This window comes from Hippopotamus amphibius, chromosome 7 (assembly GCF_030028045.1).
Source record: "Hippopotamus amphibius kiboko isolate mHipAmp2 chromosome 7, mHipAmp2.hap2, whole genome shotgun sequence".
In the NCBI taxonomy this organism is placed as follows: Eukaryota; Metazoa; Chordata; class Mammalia; order Artiodactyla; family Hippopotamidae; genus Hippopotamus; species Hippopotamus amphibius.
Window position 1 is genome coordinate 29,060,383 of NC_080192.1, and position 19,146 is coordinate 29,079,528.

Here is a 19,146-nt window from a genome sequence, read left to right on the forward strand (position 1 = left end):
ACTGCAAGAAAATTTTACTCTTTTGCATTGGTGGTGATAGTGTAAATTAGTGCCACCCTTTTGTAGTGGAATCCATGACAACAGCCAATGAAGATGGACTTTTAGGTTGAAAAGCTGACTGGAGATGGATGCCTGTGGCACTGGACAGGTCACTCCAGTAATTTCAATATTTTGGAGCATTTATTGTTTAAAAATTAAATATCTGTATCAACCTAGGTATCTATCTATGTATCTATCTATCTATCATCTATAACCTGTACTTTATCAAATTTCTCTCCCCTTTACTGCTGATAGTCAGGTCCTCGTGTGCTTTCCAAGTAAAGGAATCAGATTGGTTTAATTTTTTTCTGATTTCTTCTGATTTTGCAGATTTCTCTGCTAGTCCCGTGAATGGAATGAATAAACCACACACTTGTTTTACATAAATATTTATGTGTGGAAGGTTTTGGAATTAAGATGTTGCTTTTGTTCACTGTCTACAGACATTGATTCTCATCAACAACAAAATTAGCAAAATCAGCCCTGGGGCATTTGCACCTCTGGTGAAATTGGAACGACTTTATCTGTCCAAGAATCAACTGAAGGAATTGCCAGAGAAAATGCCCAAAACTCTTCAGGAGCTGCGTGTCCATGAGAACGAAATTACCAAAGTGCGCAAGTCTGTGTTCAATGGATTGAACCAGATGATCGTCGTAGGTACAGATATTCTTATAACTCTAAGATCAAGATTCGAAGTTCACTTTAAGAGATTGCAAGTAAGCTTTAGCTACAGGAAGGTAAATTAGCTAGAATTTACATGTCTTAAGCCTATAGGAATAACAGTAGCCAGGCCAGGAGAAATGGGATTTTGAATCTGTGCCTTAAGACCTTCTTGTCCTTGAGGATCTGAGAATGTGGAAAAAAAGCTCTAGGGCTGTTGCTACACTACCTACCACATGTCCAAGATGTAGGATGGAATTAGGTAGTGCCTAATTAGAGACACTTGGAGGATACCTTTCCATTGTGGGAATTTGTTCTAGTCTGAACATCTATAAATCATTTGCTTTAAAAAAATATGTTCTAATGTTTTTCTCTATGTGTGGTAAAATATTTGTAGTTTTATAATTGGCTTACAAAATGCTAGATTCAAATTATTTTAACAACATTCTAATATATCTTAATAAAGTAATTGCCCCATAATAAGTGTGATTTGTAAACACTCACTTTTGTTGATTTCTAGGTAGACCTGTGTATGGACCTTAAATAATTTTGTTATTATTGTTTTTGCCACTGTTGCTTTTTCATAAATCTTTGGGTTTTTTTGTTGTTGTTTGTTTTTTTGATTGTTTTAATAAGGGAAATATTTAACCCCAATTGCTATCCCTTTGAGAAGCATGTCCTTTAATTTCTTTTTTTTCCCAAAGTTGTGATTAACCCAAATTTCTTCTTGTTGAAAAGACACTACTCTGACTTGCAATATCCTCAGATTGTCCTCTAAAAGCTTTGCACTTATTGCATTTGTAGAACTTGGCACCAACCCACTGAAGAGCTCAGGCATTGAAAACGGAGCCTTCCAGGGAATGAAGAAGCTCTCCTACATCCGCATTGCTGACACCAATATAACCACCATCCCTCAAGGTGACAAAAATTCTCCAAAGCAATTTGAATATCTAAATCCAAAGGCTTTGACACTAGGAAAAAATGGTTTTTGAAATTTGAACGATGACTTGAGTGGCCCCTCGAAGTGTTTCTAGTGTGCCTAGCTGACCACTGGGCCATCCAGGCTCACTGTAGAGATGGCTAGACACTTTCACCTATAAAGTCTCTTCTAAGATGTAAATTAACACACAATGAGTTTATATTATAGAATTGTTATAGCACAAAGAAAAAGGTAGTTATTTTAAAAATAGAGTGCTTTGGTGGTACTTTGTTTAAAAAAAAAAAAGATACATAGAAGTACCTCTGAAATTCAGCCAGTTTTTACCTTAAGTCTCCAGTCCCTTAGTGAATTCCTTTCCCTCTAGGACATTCTAGTCAGTACTATCTGAATACAGGCTCCACAGTGGTCACATTCTTATTTAAGAGTGGTGGTTGTGTATTGTAAAGCGTGTGGATTTTGGAGTTTGCATGAGTTCAGACTGTCGCTAATTGACTCTATGATCTTAGACAAGTTATTCAACACCTATGACACAATTTTTATATCTGTAAAGTGGTAATAATACTAACATCCACTTCGTTGGGTTGCTTTTTAAAATTAAAGAAATGATTAGTAAATATCTGGCCTGTAGATAAGTAGTAGATTACTAATACCTTCTATTATTCATTAACACTATTTTAAAAACTCCTTTTGCTTAAGCAAAGTACAAACACTGGCGACAGGACAGTGAATAGGACGTAGATTTGCCTCAGGGAGCTTATTGCCTAGAGCAGAGCCAAGCAAGTAAACAGCAGTCCTCCTACACACAGTCACAGGGGTACACTCATCATGCCAAGGCTTAGTTAGCCAGGAGAGGCACAGAAGCCAATCTTTGTGACAGAAAAGGCATCAAATCACCCAAAATAAGTTTCTCTAATTTTCACATCTTTCTGGTCCCAGGTATTTCAGTCTCACAAAACTGCCTCTGCATTCTCAAATTTTCCCTTTAACCTGGCTCTTCCTCAATGTAGATATCTTGTTCTTGAATTGGGTACAAAATATAGGTACTTGCCCACAGAAAACAATTTCCCTTTATTGTGCTTCCACAGGAACTTCAAATCTAGAGAGTACATAGGCCATAGAAGGGTTCCTTACTACCCCTTACCCTCTCCACAGTATTTTTGCTACAAAGTATGTTTTTGATGCCCATTAATAGCAATTACTGATATAGATGATAGATAGGTAGATAGATGATAGATAGCTAGGTAGATAGATAGATAGATATAGATAGATAGATAGGTAGATAGATAGATAGATGATAGCTAGGTAGATAGATAGATAGAGATTGATTTGTAGTTCACAAAGTACTTTCATGTTGAGTCTCTGACTTGTTACATGTAACAAGTAATTTTTTAATTCCCAGTGCAGGGATTTTATATTTGTAAATATATTCTTAATTTATATTTACAATAGTATATTTTATAATATATATATATAATTTTCTCTATATATCTTGCCTAAAGCCTTAGAGCTGTAGGAGATGAAGTAAAGTAGGTGCAATTTACAGTCCAGGTACTTTTCACTACTTCATACCTCCAGATGACTTGCATTAAGCACAGTCTTTGATTTTGCTGTCCTTCTAATTACATCTCCTAAATGTATCTCAATAACACATTTCATCACTTAGTGATCAGTTTTCCTTGATTTCTTATATCTATCTACCCCTCTGCTAGGTGTTCTTTTCTCATCTTCTCTAGCTTGCTTTTATTTACTAAACTCTTAATAATATTAAAATCATAGTAACCAAGTTTTATTAAGCACTTGTGCCAAATGCTTTTCATGGACTTTGTTATATTATGCCAAACACTTTTCATGGCTTCTATTATATGAATCTCAAAAGTCCTTTATAGTAATATTATCACACCCGTCTTATAATGAGAAAAGAAGTCTTAAAGAGATAATGTAAATTGTGACCAAGGTCTTAGAGCTAGAAAGTGGCACAGCTGGGTTGCGCTGGGCTGACATCAGAGCTCACGTGTTTGACCGTTTCACTCTGCTGCCGTCTTAATTCCTTCTTCCTGTGCGTACATATGCCTATGTCGTGTGTGAGTCTACCTTTCTTAGGCTGGGACCCTTATGCCTGAACGTCGCCACTCTCCAGGAGTGTTAGTTTCCCCATATTATCACCTTTCACTGATGGGCATGAAAAGACAGTGGAGTGGAGTAGAGAGGTTATAAATTCACACTTTGAAGTTAGACCAACTTGGGTAAGAGGTCTGACTCCATCATTTAATTGTTCTTTGACTTCAGGCTAATTATCCCGCATCTCTAAAAACCTCAGTTTTGTTATCTGTAAGATGGAGGTATTAGTGACATCTATTTTCTAGGATATTTGTGAGGATTAATAGATATAAATAAGACTTGTCATACATACACAGTATTTGACCCAAAGTAAGCTCTCAATGTATGTTATCTTAAAAATGGAAAAGGAAAAGTAAAAAAAAAAAAAAAAAAGTAACCAGTATCGATTCTTTGGCTAAATGCTCCAGTGGCAAAGGCGAATGATATTCTTTATAAATTTGATTCACTCCATCCTATTGCAAAGTTTTCTTCCACAGTCAAACTTACCATAACTTTCTTTTTGGGAAACTGATGTCCCAAAAGTGGAGACACTTAGAAACAAGGTAAGAATGATGGATGTGATGATAATTGTTGTTCCAGAGACACTGCATTTTTTAAAATGTCTTTTCATTGTGATAGGGAATAAAAGATGTGCATTCATTGCTTTGTTATATACTCACTTGCTTTATTTATAGGATTATTTTAAAAATCCACATTTATTTATTCTGATACTCAAGTGGTCAAATTCCCTTATTCCTTACTGACTGTGATTTCCTGACATTTATTCATAAGAATAATGCCATTGTTATTTCATTTCCTTCTGTTAAGAGCATGTTATTTTAACTCTCTTTGGCCATCTGGGAGCATATTACATTCCCCACTTAGTAGCTAAATAACCGACAAAATGGGTAACTGTGAATCTCTCTTTCCTCATCAATGAAACGGGATTAATGAAAAATAATTTATACATTGAAAAATATCACATGATCTAAGTTAGGAAAATGCTAATCTCAGTGTTCAGTACATAACAGACATTTAGAAAGCAGAAGTACCTTTCCTTGGTATCTCCCACATAAGTCATACTACTATTGAGAAACTAATAGTTATTTTCAAATCAAATATGAAATAAACTTTTACAGTAAATAGACAACCTTGACAGAATTCAGTGGGATGCAATGACAATTTCAGAGCAAATATAACCTGTGATTTTCCAATTTTATTCTTTGTAGAGAAAGGACCAACACGATCTGCTAAGCAGATGTTGGTTCTACATGTAACCAATTTGCTATTTTCTTTGTAGTTGTTGCTGTTCTTGTAAATGGAACAATGTGCAGTTTGAAAAGCTGTATAAAAACATGGTAGATCCTCGGATGGCAGGAGGAAATGAAAATAAAATATTTAAACTTTTATATTTACGTTACTAAATTTCTAAAAGTCATAGCCATTCATGAAGTACTATCCAGAGGTTTAGTGGATACTTTGGATTTGAAATTATTTCCCCAGGTGCCTTGCATATGGCAGATCACTTGATTACAGGTCTCTGTACTCCTCTCATATAAAGAAACAGTCTTGATTTAAAAGAAACAAGTAAGCTTTAACTCTTTTACACATTGTGTTGCAGAGGTATTTGATGTTTTTATGGAAAACTTGATTAAAACTAAAGCCAGAACATATATATGTGTTAGTTATTAAAGATGCTCATTAATCAAATACCTAGTTAAGTTTGTTTATAGGTTGAACTTATACATAATTGCTTATTTATAGTTCAAATACCCATCTCCTCATTTTAGAGTTATTATCCTTTATCATTGGCAATGTTAGCCCATTAACAAAGGTTTGAGAAACTAATCAGACTAAGGGTTTGACCTCAATTCTACAACTGTATCCTGACAATGGTTAGGACAAAAATCTACTACATAATAAGTCCAGTCCACATTTTTGTTAAAATAAATCTAGGAGAAAAGTAGAAAGGGCTTATACTACTTCCCCAAACATATATGTATTATTTTATGTAAGGGATGAAAGAAAAAGATGAAAAGCAAAACTGATGAATAAGATGCAAAGAAAATTCTTTGAAATTGTATGTCTTTTAGAAAATTGATGGCATATGTTCTCATTAAGTCTTTGTACATTCTCTAATTACATTTATCTGCTAATTTAACTTCTTATATTTCCATATTGCAGGTCTTCCTCCTTCCCTTACTGAATTACATCTTGATAGCAACAAAATCACCAAAGTTGATGCAGCTAGCCTGAAAGGACTGAATAATTTGGCTAAGTAATAATATTCTTTCATAACATTCTATTAGTAAAATGGCTGGGTATATTGTGCCTATATGCTCAGAATTAGGAACATGATGATTGATTTTTTGCCTAAATAGTATTTTTGTTGTTGTTTCTAAAAACTTCAAACTTCAGTTTGCCCAATTATTAATATTAAAAAAAACTAATGAAATAGTGTACTTATAACCCCACCAAGATCGGCTGTATATTTGATGAATACCTTACTGTTTTTAGATTAATTGATATATCATATGTTCAAGGAATTTGATTAAATCAATATGTTCATTCAATATGTTCTAACTAGATTGTATTAAACAGCAGGCTAAGTAAATTATAACATAGTATTCAGAATCTGAAAATACATTAACATGAAAGGTACCAGGACATGGAAATATTGGGAATCTCACACCATAGTATTAGAATAGCTATCATGTGATTTTCTAACTCCTATTCTTTGAAGAGTTTAAAATGTCTCTGGACATTTAATGTACTCTAAAAAGAGTTTTTTCTCAGCCTTCTTAACTCTTTTTCCTGCTTATAGATGATCATTAGTGCCCATCCTGCTTTCTAAGCTAACTTTAATCTTTCTGTATTTGCAATCTGGTGAAGCAATAAAAAGCAAGTGCTGGCAGACCCTTTCAGCTGTCTTCAAGGAATACTCTGCTCTCCATGCATACGTATTACTGAATGTTCTTACAGAGGAGCACAGTGTTGTGCCAAACTGGCTCACTCCTCTTTTTGCATATCAATTTCATAGTGAATATGAAAGCATATCATTTATCTTTGAGAAATACCTAAGAGCAGATGGATATATGCTGCAGTTTTTCCCGTTTCTGTGGACATCCCCAGTGACCCAGTGGAGTGTGAAGGCTGAAGGTGTCATATGCATATGACTGTAGCTGCAATATATAACCCTGGTGTCTCAAATAATAAGAAATCCTTTATCTAAAGCTATTTTAATTACAGTTTCTAATGGAGAAAATAATATTCAAAACAGTGTTATGTATTACCTACCTCTCTATGTTGATTAGGTCTCTCTAGCTGGAGAAAAATTTAGGAAGATAAGTTGCGTTGCTTATTGTGTAGAACTGTCTTTAGGACAGCTGTTATTATTGGGTTATTATTATTATTATTAGGAGGAGGAGTAAATGTAATGCTTAGGATTGACAATAGTATAAAGTTATAAATATGGTAAATCATTCATAATATTTGTGACATTTCAGAAAAATAAGTTTATTTTGTACTGAAAGTGGTACAGAGACTTTAAGGTTCCACACTTTAATATTAACATCATATGCTTTGTATCAAATAGAAGCATTAAGAGCTAATAAACTTTGGGTTTTTTGTTTATTTGTTTGGGGGAGTTAGATGGTATATTTTTATTTTTTAATTTTTATTGGAGTATAGTTGCTTTACAATGTTGTGTTAGTTTCTATTGCACAGCAAAATGAATCAGGCATACATATACATATATCCCCTCCCTTTTGCACTTCCTTCCCATTCAGGTCACCACAGTGCATTAAGTAGCCTTCCCTGTGCTATGCAGTGCTTCTCACTGGTTATCTATTTTATACATAGTATCAGCAGTGTATGTGGGTCAATCCCAACCTCCCAATTCCTCCCACCCACCCCCTTTCCCCCTTGGTATCCATACATTTGTTTTCTGTGTCTGTGTCTCTATTTCTGCTTTGCAAATAAAATCATCTTTACCATTTTTCTAGATTCCACATATATGTGTTAATATACAATATTTGTTTTTCTCTTTCTGACTGACTTCATTCTGTATGACACTCTCTAGGTCCATCCATGTCTCTACACATGACCCAATTTCGTTCCTTTTTATGGCTGAGTAATTTTCCATTGTATATATGTACCACATCTTCTTTATCCACTCATCTGTTGATGGACATTTACGTTTCTTCCATGCCCTGGCTATTGTAAATAGTGCTGCAGTGAACGTTGGGGTGCATGTATCTTTTTTGGATTATGGCTTTCTCTGGGTATATGCCCAGTAATGGGATTGCTGGGTCATACGGTAATTCTATTTTTAGCTTTTTAAGGAACCTCCATACTGTTTTCCATGGTGGCTATATCATTTTTCACTCCCACCAACAGTGGATGAGGGTTCCCTTTTCTCCACACCCTCTCTAGCATTAATTGTTTGTAGATTTTTTGATCATGGCCATTCTGACCAGTGTGAGGTGATACCTCACTGTAGTTTTGATTTGCATTTCTCTAATAGCTAGTGATGTTGAGCATCTTTTCATGTGTTTGTTGGCCATCTGTATGTCTTCTTTAGAGAAATGTCTGTTTAGGTCTTCCTCCCATTTTTTAATTGGGTTGCTTGTTTTACTTTGAAAAGACCAATAGAAATGAAGATTTCTGTTTAAGTGGATTTTGAATTCTGTTCATTAAATTATAGAAAATTGCCTCATTGGCCAAGCAAACTTTCCCAATTCTTGAATTGATTAAATACATTTCTCTTTGGAATCAAGTCCAGAAATCTATCTAGTAAACCATCAAATCCTTATGTTGTTTGCACCTCACTGATTTTGGAACATGAGAGGTACATATTTTGGTGCTGAAAATCAAAACTCTGAAAAGGAGAGAAAAAGCAGCCACTGATCTCAGAATATTGTTGTAGGCCAAATATTCCAATTAGTTATTAGGAACTAATCAAAGAGAAAATACTGTATGTCCCTCTGCAAACATATAAAATGGTTTTCAGGCAACCTTCCCTTTTCTTATTAAGCATATATATCTTCATCTCCCCTGATAGGTGGAATATTCTTTGATGGAAGGAATCATAGTTTTTGAGCCATGTCTCCTCTACCCTAACAAGCTCAGGATAGAAGTCTAACATAATAGGTTCTCAAAAACATTTGATGAGTGAATATAAATTAAGCATTGGAAATACAGTTTCCTTCAATAGATTATTAGGAATATTATATCCTAAGAAATGTATTAGCCCAAATTGGACATCGGATTTGGAGTGCCATAAGCAATAGGAAACATGATTCTGACATAGAAAAGGAAAGGCCAGAAACAAGAGATGAAAGTTTAAGACTGAGGGAAAAACAAAATATGAGACAAGATACCAGGCTGTATCTTGTCATTCTTCAAAAAAGACCAAGTCTTTGTCAGTAAATTTGAAAGACTCCAATAGATTCTTCTGCTCTCTCTCCCTTGGAACTTTCTCATTCTCTTCCACCACCTCATCTCTCTCTGCCCTTTTGGATTGGTTCCGACAGAGATTTACTTCTAGAATGTTAGGTACACCAGTTTTGTCTTCAAGTCAACTTCTTCTGATTTTTGAATCCCACTTACTGTGAGGGGACATCACAGCTGCAGACTCTTAGTGGTTAAACATTTGATTAAAAAAATACAACCCAAAACCCGAGTGGCATTGTATGAGAAATGGCACAGGGGGCAAGATCAGGGTCAGAGATCAGGGCTCTAGGAGCCCTAGCTCTGAGATCAGTGTCAGAAACCAGGAATATTGACACCAGGCATATTCTGACAGTAGCAGATGGTCATTGATAGACTTTCAAACGAATGCAAAATGCTGATTCCGTTAAGCTTTCTGGCAGGTAGGTTTATTGACTCATTAGAAACTTTTGCTTTTTATTTACAACAAATAAATTTGTATGATACTAATACAGTTGCCTGATTTACAAAGTGACCAAAATGATAATGGTGTTCCTTTCATTTTTCTCTCAAGTGAATTCACTACACTCATTATACAGTCAATTCAGCAGCTATTCATTGATCATATCAAGCTCTGTGTTAGTACTGGATATACCACAAGACAGTCACTTTTCTCAAGGCAAGACACACAAGTACACAGTCCCTTGAGTTTTATAAGAGGGTGACAACAGGATGTTATATGAGCATTCACTAGGGGCACACAGTATCCAGTCTGGTACTGTCAGAGAAGTTTTAAAGAGAGTAGCTCTGAGCTGAAAAATTAAGAACAAATGGGCTCTGTCCAAGCCCAGAAAGTCTGGAAAAATCAAATTAGGCAGAGGCAACAGGAAGTAGAAAAACAAAACAAAACAAAAATTCCTTTCCTATTGACTTGATTAATCACACAGTGCCTGTAAGAAGACATCCACGTGCAACGTATCCATTCATTTCTGTTTTCTGTTGCAGGTTGGGACTGGGTTTCAACAGCATCTCTGCTATCGACAATGGCTCTCTGGCCAACACTCCTCATTTGAGAGAACTTCATCTGAACAACAACAAGCTTATCAAAGTGCCTGGTGGGCTGGCAGATCATAAGTACATCCAGGTAATGCAATGCCACTAACTATAGTAAGGGATATATAGGAAGCAAATCCTCCCTACTGGGATGCTAGGAGGCAGGAAGCTCTGCTTAGAAATTTTTTTGCAAAGATATTTTTATGTTTCTACATAAATATTCATTCTGGTTTTGTGAAATATATAGGTTTAAATTAGTATTAATTTTTTAAAATTAGGACCACTGCCTTGAACTTACTATAATGCTTGCTTCCAGAATGTAATATTTTTTATGAAGCAGGGTAGTTTCAAGTCACAGATCAGTGTAATAAATACATAGTGGTTGGAAAAGATGATGTCATCTATAATGCATAGATATGGAATAAAATAGCAGTTTTAACTTTTAGCTTCAGCAGATGTCATTGGTCAAAAGACAGTGTTTATCTATTGATAGTAGTGTGACTGACAACTTTATATAAATTATCAAGTTAGTTTATTCTTAAAAATAGGAAGATATAGTTCAGTGACCCACTATGATAATAGAGCTTTACAGTCCATAAATCTATAAATGTGAGGCACGCTTATTATTTTAAATAGTCATAGCAATTTCATATGTAACAATATAAGATTTACATTGTTACCTTGAGGAAATTAAACAAACACATTTTTTAAATTATATATTTTTAAAAGATCAATATTGTGGTCATCCACAGATTTTACACATTTGTGTATTTCTTCTAATTTTTCAGTTTTTTTTAAAGATTGTATTTAAATTGTTTCTTTTAGAAATTTCCTTAGGTACTTAGTTAAATCACAGTGATTCAGAAACTATACCTTACATTGACGCTTTCTTAGAGATAAAACCATTTTATAAAGTTGACCTTTTGGTAATCTAGTATCTCAGCTTCTTTGGGGTTCAGAATAGGTTTATCTTTTACTCTGCTGTCAACAATGTCAATAAATTTCTGATCTCTTATTTTATTGAGTTGTGCCAAAAACTCCAAATTAAATTTGCATATCACAACTTCAATAAAGTGTGAGAATTGTACATATGAAAATGAAACTTAAAGATGTTTTATTTCATGCTGATTCATTTTCAGTGGGTCTTTGGTGGTGGTAGAGTAGTGAGTAAGCATAGGTTGAAGTCACAAGTAAAACCAAGATGCTTGGAAGACCTAATAAAAATAGCTAATGTTGTCATTATTAAGGTTTTTGCTGGTGGTGGGCTTTTTTGTTTGTTTGGTTGGTTTGGTTTCTGTTTTTAGACCTCAGAATGATAATTTTCACCTTTTTGATTAATGTTTTTCAAATTTCAGTCTGGACATATTACTGAGTTCATAAAATCAGTTTAATAGTTTCATTTGGGACATTCCATGGGATGGGGTGGGATGGGATGGGATGGGACTAAGTTGAATAGAATAGAAAACATCACTGTAATGGTAAGTATTTTATAAAATTTTTGCTTCATATGTGTAGATTCATATATGCTAAAGCTCAATATATAGGGTGTGTCTTATTGTGGGTCACAGAGAAAAAATTCTAAAACATGTTATTTTGAAATCTTTGTTGAATATCAGCAAATCTCATGTACATTCACACAGGGCCCCACATTCAGAAGGACCTCACTCTTGGTTTTCCACCTCAAATTGGTACCCATGTACCCATTTTTACCTGCATTTCTAGAGGCTCCTAGGGGTTTTACCTACTCTACTTTCTTTTCTACAGCTATATAGTCCAATTATTTTTAGCAAAATATTGTAATTATTCAACCATCAACACAATCCAGTTTTAGAACATTTTGATTACCTCCAAAATATCCCTCTTATATATTTCTCATTGTTCTCAATCTCATCCTCAGCCACAGGGAATCATTAATTTACTTTCTGTCTCTATGGATTTGCCTCTTCTAGACATTTCATATAAATGTAATCATAAAATGTGTGGCTTTTGTGGCTGGCTACTTTCACTTATCATAGTAATTTTAGGTCATCCATATCGTAGCATGTGTCAGCAATTCATTCATTTTTATTGATTAATTGCATTTCATTGTATGGATATACCACATTTTGTTTGCTAGTACTACACCTTTTGCTACTGTAGCTTTGATTATGTTTAGAAATTAGAAATGAAGGTCCTCTAACTTTGTTCTTATTTTTCGGAATATTGGCTATTCTTGTTTCTTTGCATTCCATTCAAACTTTAGAACCAGCTTGTTCATTTCTTCTCAGATAGATTGCTAGGACTTTGATAGGAAATGCATTGAATCTGTAGATCAGTTAGGGGAGAATTTATCTCATAACAACATTGAGCCTTCCAATGCACAAACATGGAATATCCCTCTATTTTGTCCTTATTTTCTCAAGGCAATATTTTGTCATTTTTAGTGTGCAAGTTTTATAATTTTTAATTGTTTGTTCCTAAATTTTTTATTATTTTTGATGCTGTTGTGAATGAATTGTTCACCTTAATTTTATTTTTGAATTTTTTGTTGTTAGTTTGTAGAAATTCAATTGATTTTTGTGAATCTATCTTCTGTCCTCATGCCATGCTGAAATTGTTTTTAGTTGCAGTATTTTTTGTGCATTCCTTTGGGTATTCTACATTCAGGATCATGCAGTTTGTAAATAAAGAGAATTTTAATTATTCTTTTTTATCTGAATTCCTTTAATTTCTTTTCCTTGCTTCATTGCATTGGCTAGAATCTCCAGTACAATGTTCAATAGAAGTGATGAAATTAGACATCTTAGCCTGATCCCTATTTTAACAACGCAGCCAACCTTTGGCCATTCAGCAAGATGTTAGGTATAGGTCTTTTGTAGATGCTCTATATCGAGTTAAAAAAGTTCCCTTTGATTTCTAGTTTACTGAAAATTTTTGTCATTAGTATGTGCTGGCTTTTTTCAAATGATTTCTCTTTTCTATTGAGATGATCATGTGATTTTTGCCCTTCATTCCTTCATTATGTTATATTAAATTAAATGATTTCCAGTTAAATCAATTTTACACCCTTGAGATAAATCATGCTTGGTCTAGGCTATGATGAATAGTCCTTTTATATGTTGTGAGAAATAATTTGCTAATATTTTGTTATTTTTTGTCTATATACATATGAGACATTTGATTGTAGTTTTCTTTTTTGTGATGATTTTTGTCTGGCTTTAAGAAAATATTGACCTCATAGAACAAGTTAGAAATTTAATTTCCTTTTTACACAGACTAATACTTGCTTTATGTCTTGATATTTCCTTCTCTCATTGTCACTAGTAGCCATAAACTCTCACCAAACACCTCTCTCCTTTCTTGTTAATCACTGCTAAGAAATGGAGGTGGGTAAATAACAACAAGAAATTTTCGATGTTTGAGAATCACACACACACACACACACACCCCTCACAGAGAGTGTTTTGATTTTAATACCCCTTGTTTCTGTTTTTGTGACACTTCTGTTGTTCTCCTTCTAAAGCCTTTCTTAATCAAGACCCTTTTCACCAGCATATGAGTGCAAGTGTTCTGGTAGGTGGAACAATATTTCAAGTCAATTATTTGAAGGGAGCACCTCATAGGTTTTACAGCTTGCTTTAGAAATTATTGCTTTAGTGTTATATTTTAGCCCTGGTTTTATGATCAATTCACTTCTTACTCTTCAGAATTCACATATAAATAATGAGAGTAAAAACTCGTTTCCAGAATTCTTTTTAAGTCTGATACTAGTTTCCTTAAGAAAATCTATGAACAAATTATCATTATCTTAAACATAACCATAAAATATGTTTCAGAAAAAATTTCTCATGCACTATAACATTATATTCATTGAGTAGAACTTGTAACATAGAATACATTTTTTTGGTTAAAAATTTCTAGGTCTATTTTTTCCAAATGTGGTGACATTTCTTAGAGTTTGTGATTTTTAATTTTGGTTCTAATACTGTATACCCTCTCTTACTTCACTATATATTACATCCTTATTTTATATAATTCATTAAAAGGTCTATCATTTTATCTTTGCCCTGAGACCATAATATTCCATGTACAATTTATGAAGTAACCATGAATTCATTCATTTATGCATTCAACATATATTTATTGAACACCTACTTTGTTTAAGTCACAAACAAAACAAAACATGTTTCCCATCTCATAGAGCTTTTATTCTAGAGCAGGAAAACAGAAAAGAAGCAAATAAACATATAATATGTTATATAGTGATCATTGCTCTGAATAAAAATAAATAAATATAATTGGAACAGAAAATGGCAGAATGGGATAGTCAAGAAAGACTTCTTTGGTAAGAGTAAATGAATTACGTGAGTCAGCAAGCCTTGCAGACATCTTGGAGAAGTTTATGCCAGAAGGAGGAAACAGTGTGTGTCAAACTGAGGAGGGGCCGTGCTCTAGAGAAGAGAAGCATACTTGCTTCTCTAGGTCAGTGTGGTTGGATTCAACAGTGAGGAGAGATGAGCTTGGAGTAAAAGGATGCCAGATCATATAGGATTTCTCAGCCATTGTGGGAACTTTGGATTTTACTCTGCATGAGATGGGAAGCTGCTGGGATATCGAGGCAAAGATGATAACTTGTTTACTTTTTAAAATAATTGCAGGAAGGGAGAGAAAGAGAAAGAAAGAAAAAGCGGATTTCAGGAAGGCAAAAGAGGAAGCAGGAAGAACAGTCAGGGCAACTTCAGTAATCCAGAAGGAGATAATGGTGGCTTTGGATAAGGTTGTAGGAGTAGATATGGGGGGGAAGAACTACATTATGTGTGCATTTTGAAGGTTGCACTAGCAGGACTTGTTGATGGTTGGGCAGAGAGTGGAAGAGACAGGGAGAGTCGAGGATAATGACAGTATTTTTAGCCTGAGTCATCTGGAAAGACTGAAATGCCATATACTGAGATGAGGAAGACTAAGGAAGGGAAAAGCAAGATTAGATAGGGAGAGAGAGAAATCAAAAGTTTCGTTTGAAAAGTATTAAGGTATTTAAACTGAAGGATGAGTGTACTAAAAAAGAATAAAGTATTTACATGGATGGTCTCAATATATTTAGAGGAAAATAACCATGTGCCATTATTTCGGGTTGCAGGTTGTCTACCTTCATAACAACAATATCTCCGCAATCGGCTCTAATGACTTCTGCCCACCGCATTACAACACCAAAAAAGCTTCTTATTCAGGGGTGAGCCTTTTCAGCAACCCAGTCCAGTACTGGGAGATCCAGCCATCCACCTTCCGATGTGTCTACGTGCGCTCTGCCATTCAGCTCGGAAACTACAAGTAGCTCCCAAGAAAGCCCTCATTTTTATAACCTGGCAAAATCCCGTAAATGTCATTGCTCGGAAAAAAAAAAAAAAAAAAAAAAAAAGGAAGCTAGATACTGGAAACCTAACTGCAATGTGGATGTTTTTCCCACATGACTTATTATGCGTAAAGCCAAATATGCAGTTTAAATAATTGCCTACAATAAAAAAAAAATTTTGCCTGGCATTTTCAGAATCCTTCTTTGAAGCTTATTATTGATGTTAACTGAGCTATTGCAGATATTCTTGTTTCACTAAATGTAAAATTTGGAGTAAACAATTTAGTAGAACTTTTAATTTCCAGAAGGAATCAAATAAAAATGGTATCAATCTTCTGTAACTCATGGCGGGGGAGATCAGGTCCTTTGACATAGTCTAGCAATGTATTCATCCCCATTATTACTGATAAAGCCTCCTGTGAATGTGTGAATTCAATACAGTCTACATAAAATTGTTGCTAATGTCATTATTTTGAAAAAAAATAAATTCACAAGTACATTTAAAATTACTCTTGTATAAAAGTGTAATTGTAAATCTTCCCTAACCTCAATTTTATTAAAAGAGTAAACATCACTTCTTTGATGAAAACAGCACACCTTTTCAAGTTCTTAGGTATGTATTCTACCTCTGTCCTTTGACATTTGTGCATTATAACTTTATGTATGCTCGGTATTAAGCTGATAACTGACTTTCTTATTGGTCTAAAAAACCCAGTATTTTCAGTTACTAAATACTAAATCAACTTTAAAACTGTTGTGTGTGTAATCAGACTGCTCACCTGAAAATTTCTGTCTTTACTAGATGTATTAGAAACATTTCCTGCATTTAAACCTTCGATTTTAGAATTTTTTTTCTGCAGAATTTAGAAATAGCTATCAAAGCATACCATTCAACAAGGGGAATGGGCTGATTTACCGAGTAAATATTTATCAAAAAATATATTTATGCTATCACCATCTAATAAGTAAATGTGTGAAAGCAGTTTATATCTTCTATAACCTTGGATGTTTTCTGATTGCAAATACTGAAACCCAGATCCAAACTGGTTTAAACTATAAAGGGAAATACGGAACAGCCCTGCTCTTAAATGAGCCTTCAGCAGCGTTTCTCTGCAATTCTTTCAGAGAAAGCGTTGCCTTCCTTCATTACATTTTCAGCCTGGCTTCCCTTGTGGTTGCAAAATACGAATCTCCTCCATCATTCACCCCCACACAAAAGCGTATTAACACAAAATTTCAGGAAAAGTCATGAGATTCTCTCTCATTATTGCATAAAAACTTCATAACCCTATAGAGTAAATGAGTAAATACTATTGTTATCCCCATTTTGTAGAAAAGTAAATGGAAATTAGAAGTTTAACAACTTTCCTATAGTCCAATACCTGGTAAATACCTGGCAGTGGAGCTTTCTCTTTTAACCTTTGTACAAGTCAGGGTCTGATAGAAAACAGAGTTTACTCCAGAGAATTTAAACCAGGATAATTTAATGAAGGGACTTTCTAGAGTGTGTGCAGTGTTTATTGCATGAAATAAGAGGTCACGAGGCACCAAGGAATGGGCAATGGAGGAAAGGCATTCCCGCCCATGTGGCTAAATGGACAGAAGAAACTGAGTTTCTGGAACAAAGTGAAAGGACAGCTATAGAAGCATTCCATGCCCAGGCAGCCATGTCCCAGGAGGGATGCAGCATCCAACAGAGGTGAAGTACTGAAGCACGGGATCTACCTTCCTTTCCTTCTACTTCAGATCCTTCCACTGATCAAACCTAAAAGGAAGACAGCCATCAACCCAGAGAGATTAAGCTCTTCCTGGGGCAGAGCTGAGAAGGGAGGGGAATGGATCTGGTCAGGACACTTGGAGAATAACTAATCCAACACTGTAAATGTATCCGTAGGATCATTGAACAAATTCCACCAGGCTCAGCTAAGCCTTCCCTTTACATCGTTTGTCATCCCAGGCACTTTTTCTGACCCCAATTATTTTAGACTTTTCTGCATTGATCAGAGGTGCTAATAAATACAAAAATATTTGATGAAGATTTGTCAAATGATTAGCTAAATCTGGTTTTCCATTATGAAACACCAGACTGTTTTTATAATGGCCTGACTAAAGCAGAGTTTATTTAGTGAAAGAAATGTGGTTTGTATTAAAAATCAAAGTGTAAACAGAAAATGCACACTGTCAATATTAATGGGCAGTCAGTTATGTATTGTACATAAATTTGGCAGAAAACCAAAATAATATTTGGATAGGTATAAGACTCATGAGAGAGCACAGACCTCTAAGCTGCTGCAGTTAAAGTCATATTCTCCTCACACCAGTTACTGTCTGGAATGTACAAAGCTCTGTAAACGAGCTATTTAATTATGTGGCAGACTATCAAGTGATCATGTTAATGATATTTATTCATAGTCTATTATCCACCAATAACTGAAAGAGGCTATTTATTGTTTTAGCATACTCTCTTCTTTCATTTGTTCATTCATTCAATAAACTAGCACTGAAAATACTGCCGAGGTAAATCCTAGTAGAAAGAGAAAAACAACAACAATGACAGTAGCAACAATAGATATTTCTGGCATTTATTTAGCGCATACAACAAATTGCCAGCTTCTGTGTTTGGCTCTTTTGGACCATGTCTACTTGTCACAAAAATTCCTTTAGAATGTACTATTTCACCTAGGAATAAACCTAACCAAGGAAGTAAAAGACCTGTACTCAGAAAACTATGACACTAATGAAAGAAATCAAAGATGACACAAACAGATGGAGGGACGTACTATGTTCTTGGATTGGAAGAATCAACATTGTGAAAATGACTATCCTACCCAAAGCAATCTCCAGATTCAACACAATCCCTCTCAAATTACCAATGGCATTTTTCACAGAACTAGAACAAGAAATTTTACTATTTGTATGGAAACGCAAAAGACCCCGAATAGCCAAAGCAATCTTGAGAAGGAAAGACAGAGTTGGTGGAATCAGGCTTCTTGATTTCAGGCTATACTACAAGGCTACAGTGATCAAGACAGTATGGTACTGGCACAAAAACAGAAATACAGATCAATGGAACAGGATAGAAAGCCCAGAGATAAACTATGGTCAACTAATCTATGACAAAGGAGGCAAGGATATACAATGGAGAAAAGGCAGCCTCTTCAATAAGTGGTGCTGGGAAAACTGGACAGCTACATGTAAAAGAATGAAATCAGAGCACTCCCTAACACCATACACAAAAATAAACTCCAAATGGATTAAAGACCTAAATGTAAGGCCAGACACTGTAAAACTCTTAGAGGAAAACATAGGAAGAACACTCTTCGACATAAATAACAGCAAAATCTTTTTTGATCCACCCCCTAGAGTAATGGAAATTAAAAACAAAAATAAATAAGTGGGACCTAATGAAACTGCAGAGCTTCTGCACAGCAAAGGAAACTATAAGCAAGACGAAAAGACAACCCTCAGAATGGGAGAAAATATTTGCAAACGAATCAACAGACAAAGGATTAATCTCTGAAATATAAAAACAGTTCATCCAGCTCAATATCAAAAAAACCAAACAACCCAATTCACAAATGGGCAGAAGATCTAAATA

The 19,146-nt window shown here is 34.7% G+C and overlaps 1 protein-coding gene across 2 annotated transcripts in view; it reads left to right on the top strand.

Moving 5' to 3' along the window:
• DCN (decorin) overlaps positions 1-16,057 on the top strand; it is a 36,498-nt gene extending 20,441 nt beyond the window's left edge. For both annotated transcript variants that reach the window (XM_057742021.1, XM_057742022.1), the window contains exons 4-8: positions 483-696; positions 1,504-1,617; positions 5,921-6,014; positions 10,172-10,310; positions 15,336-16,057. In XM_057742021.1, the coding sequence (XP_057598004.1) occupies positions 483-696; positions 1,504-1,617; positions 5,921-6,014; positions 10,172-10,310; positions 15,336-15,530 (756 nt within the window). In that variant the 3' untranslated portion in view covers positions 15,531-16,057. The remainder of the gene's footprint in view (positions 1-482; positions 697-1,503; positions 1,618-5,920; positions 6,015-10,171; positions 10,311-15,335) is intronic.
• The last annotated feature ends 3,089 nt before the right edge of the window (positions 16,058-19,146 follow it).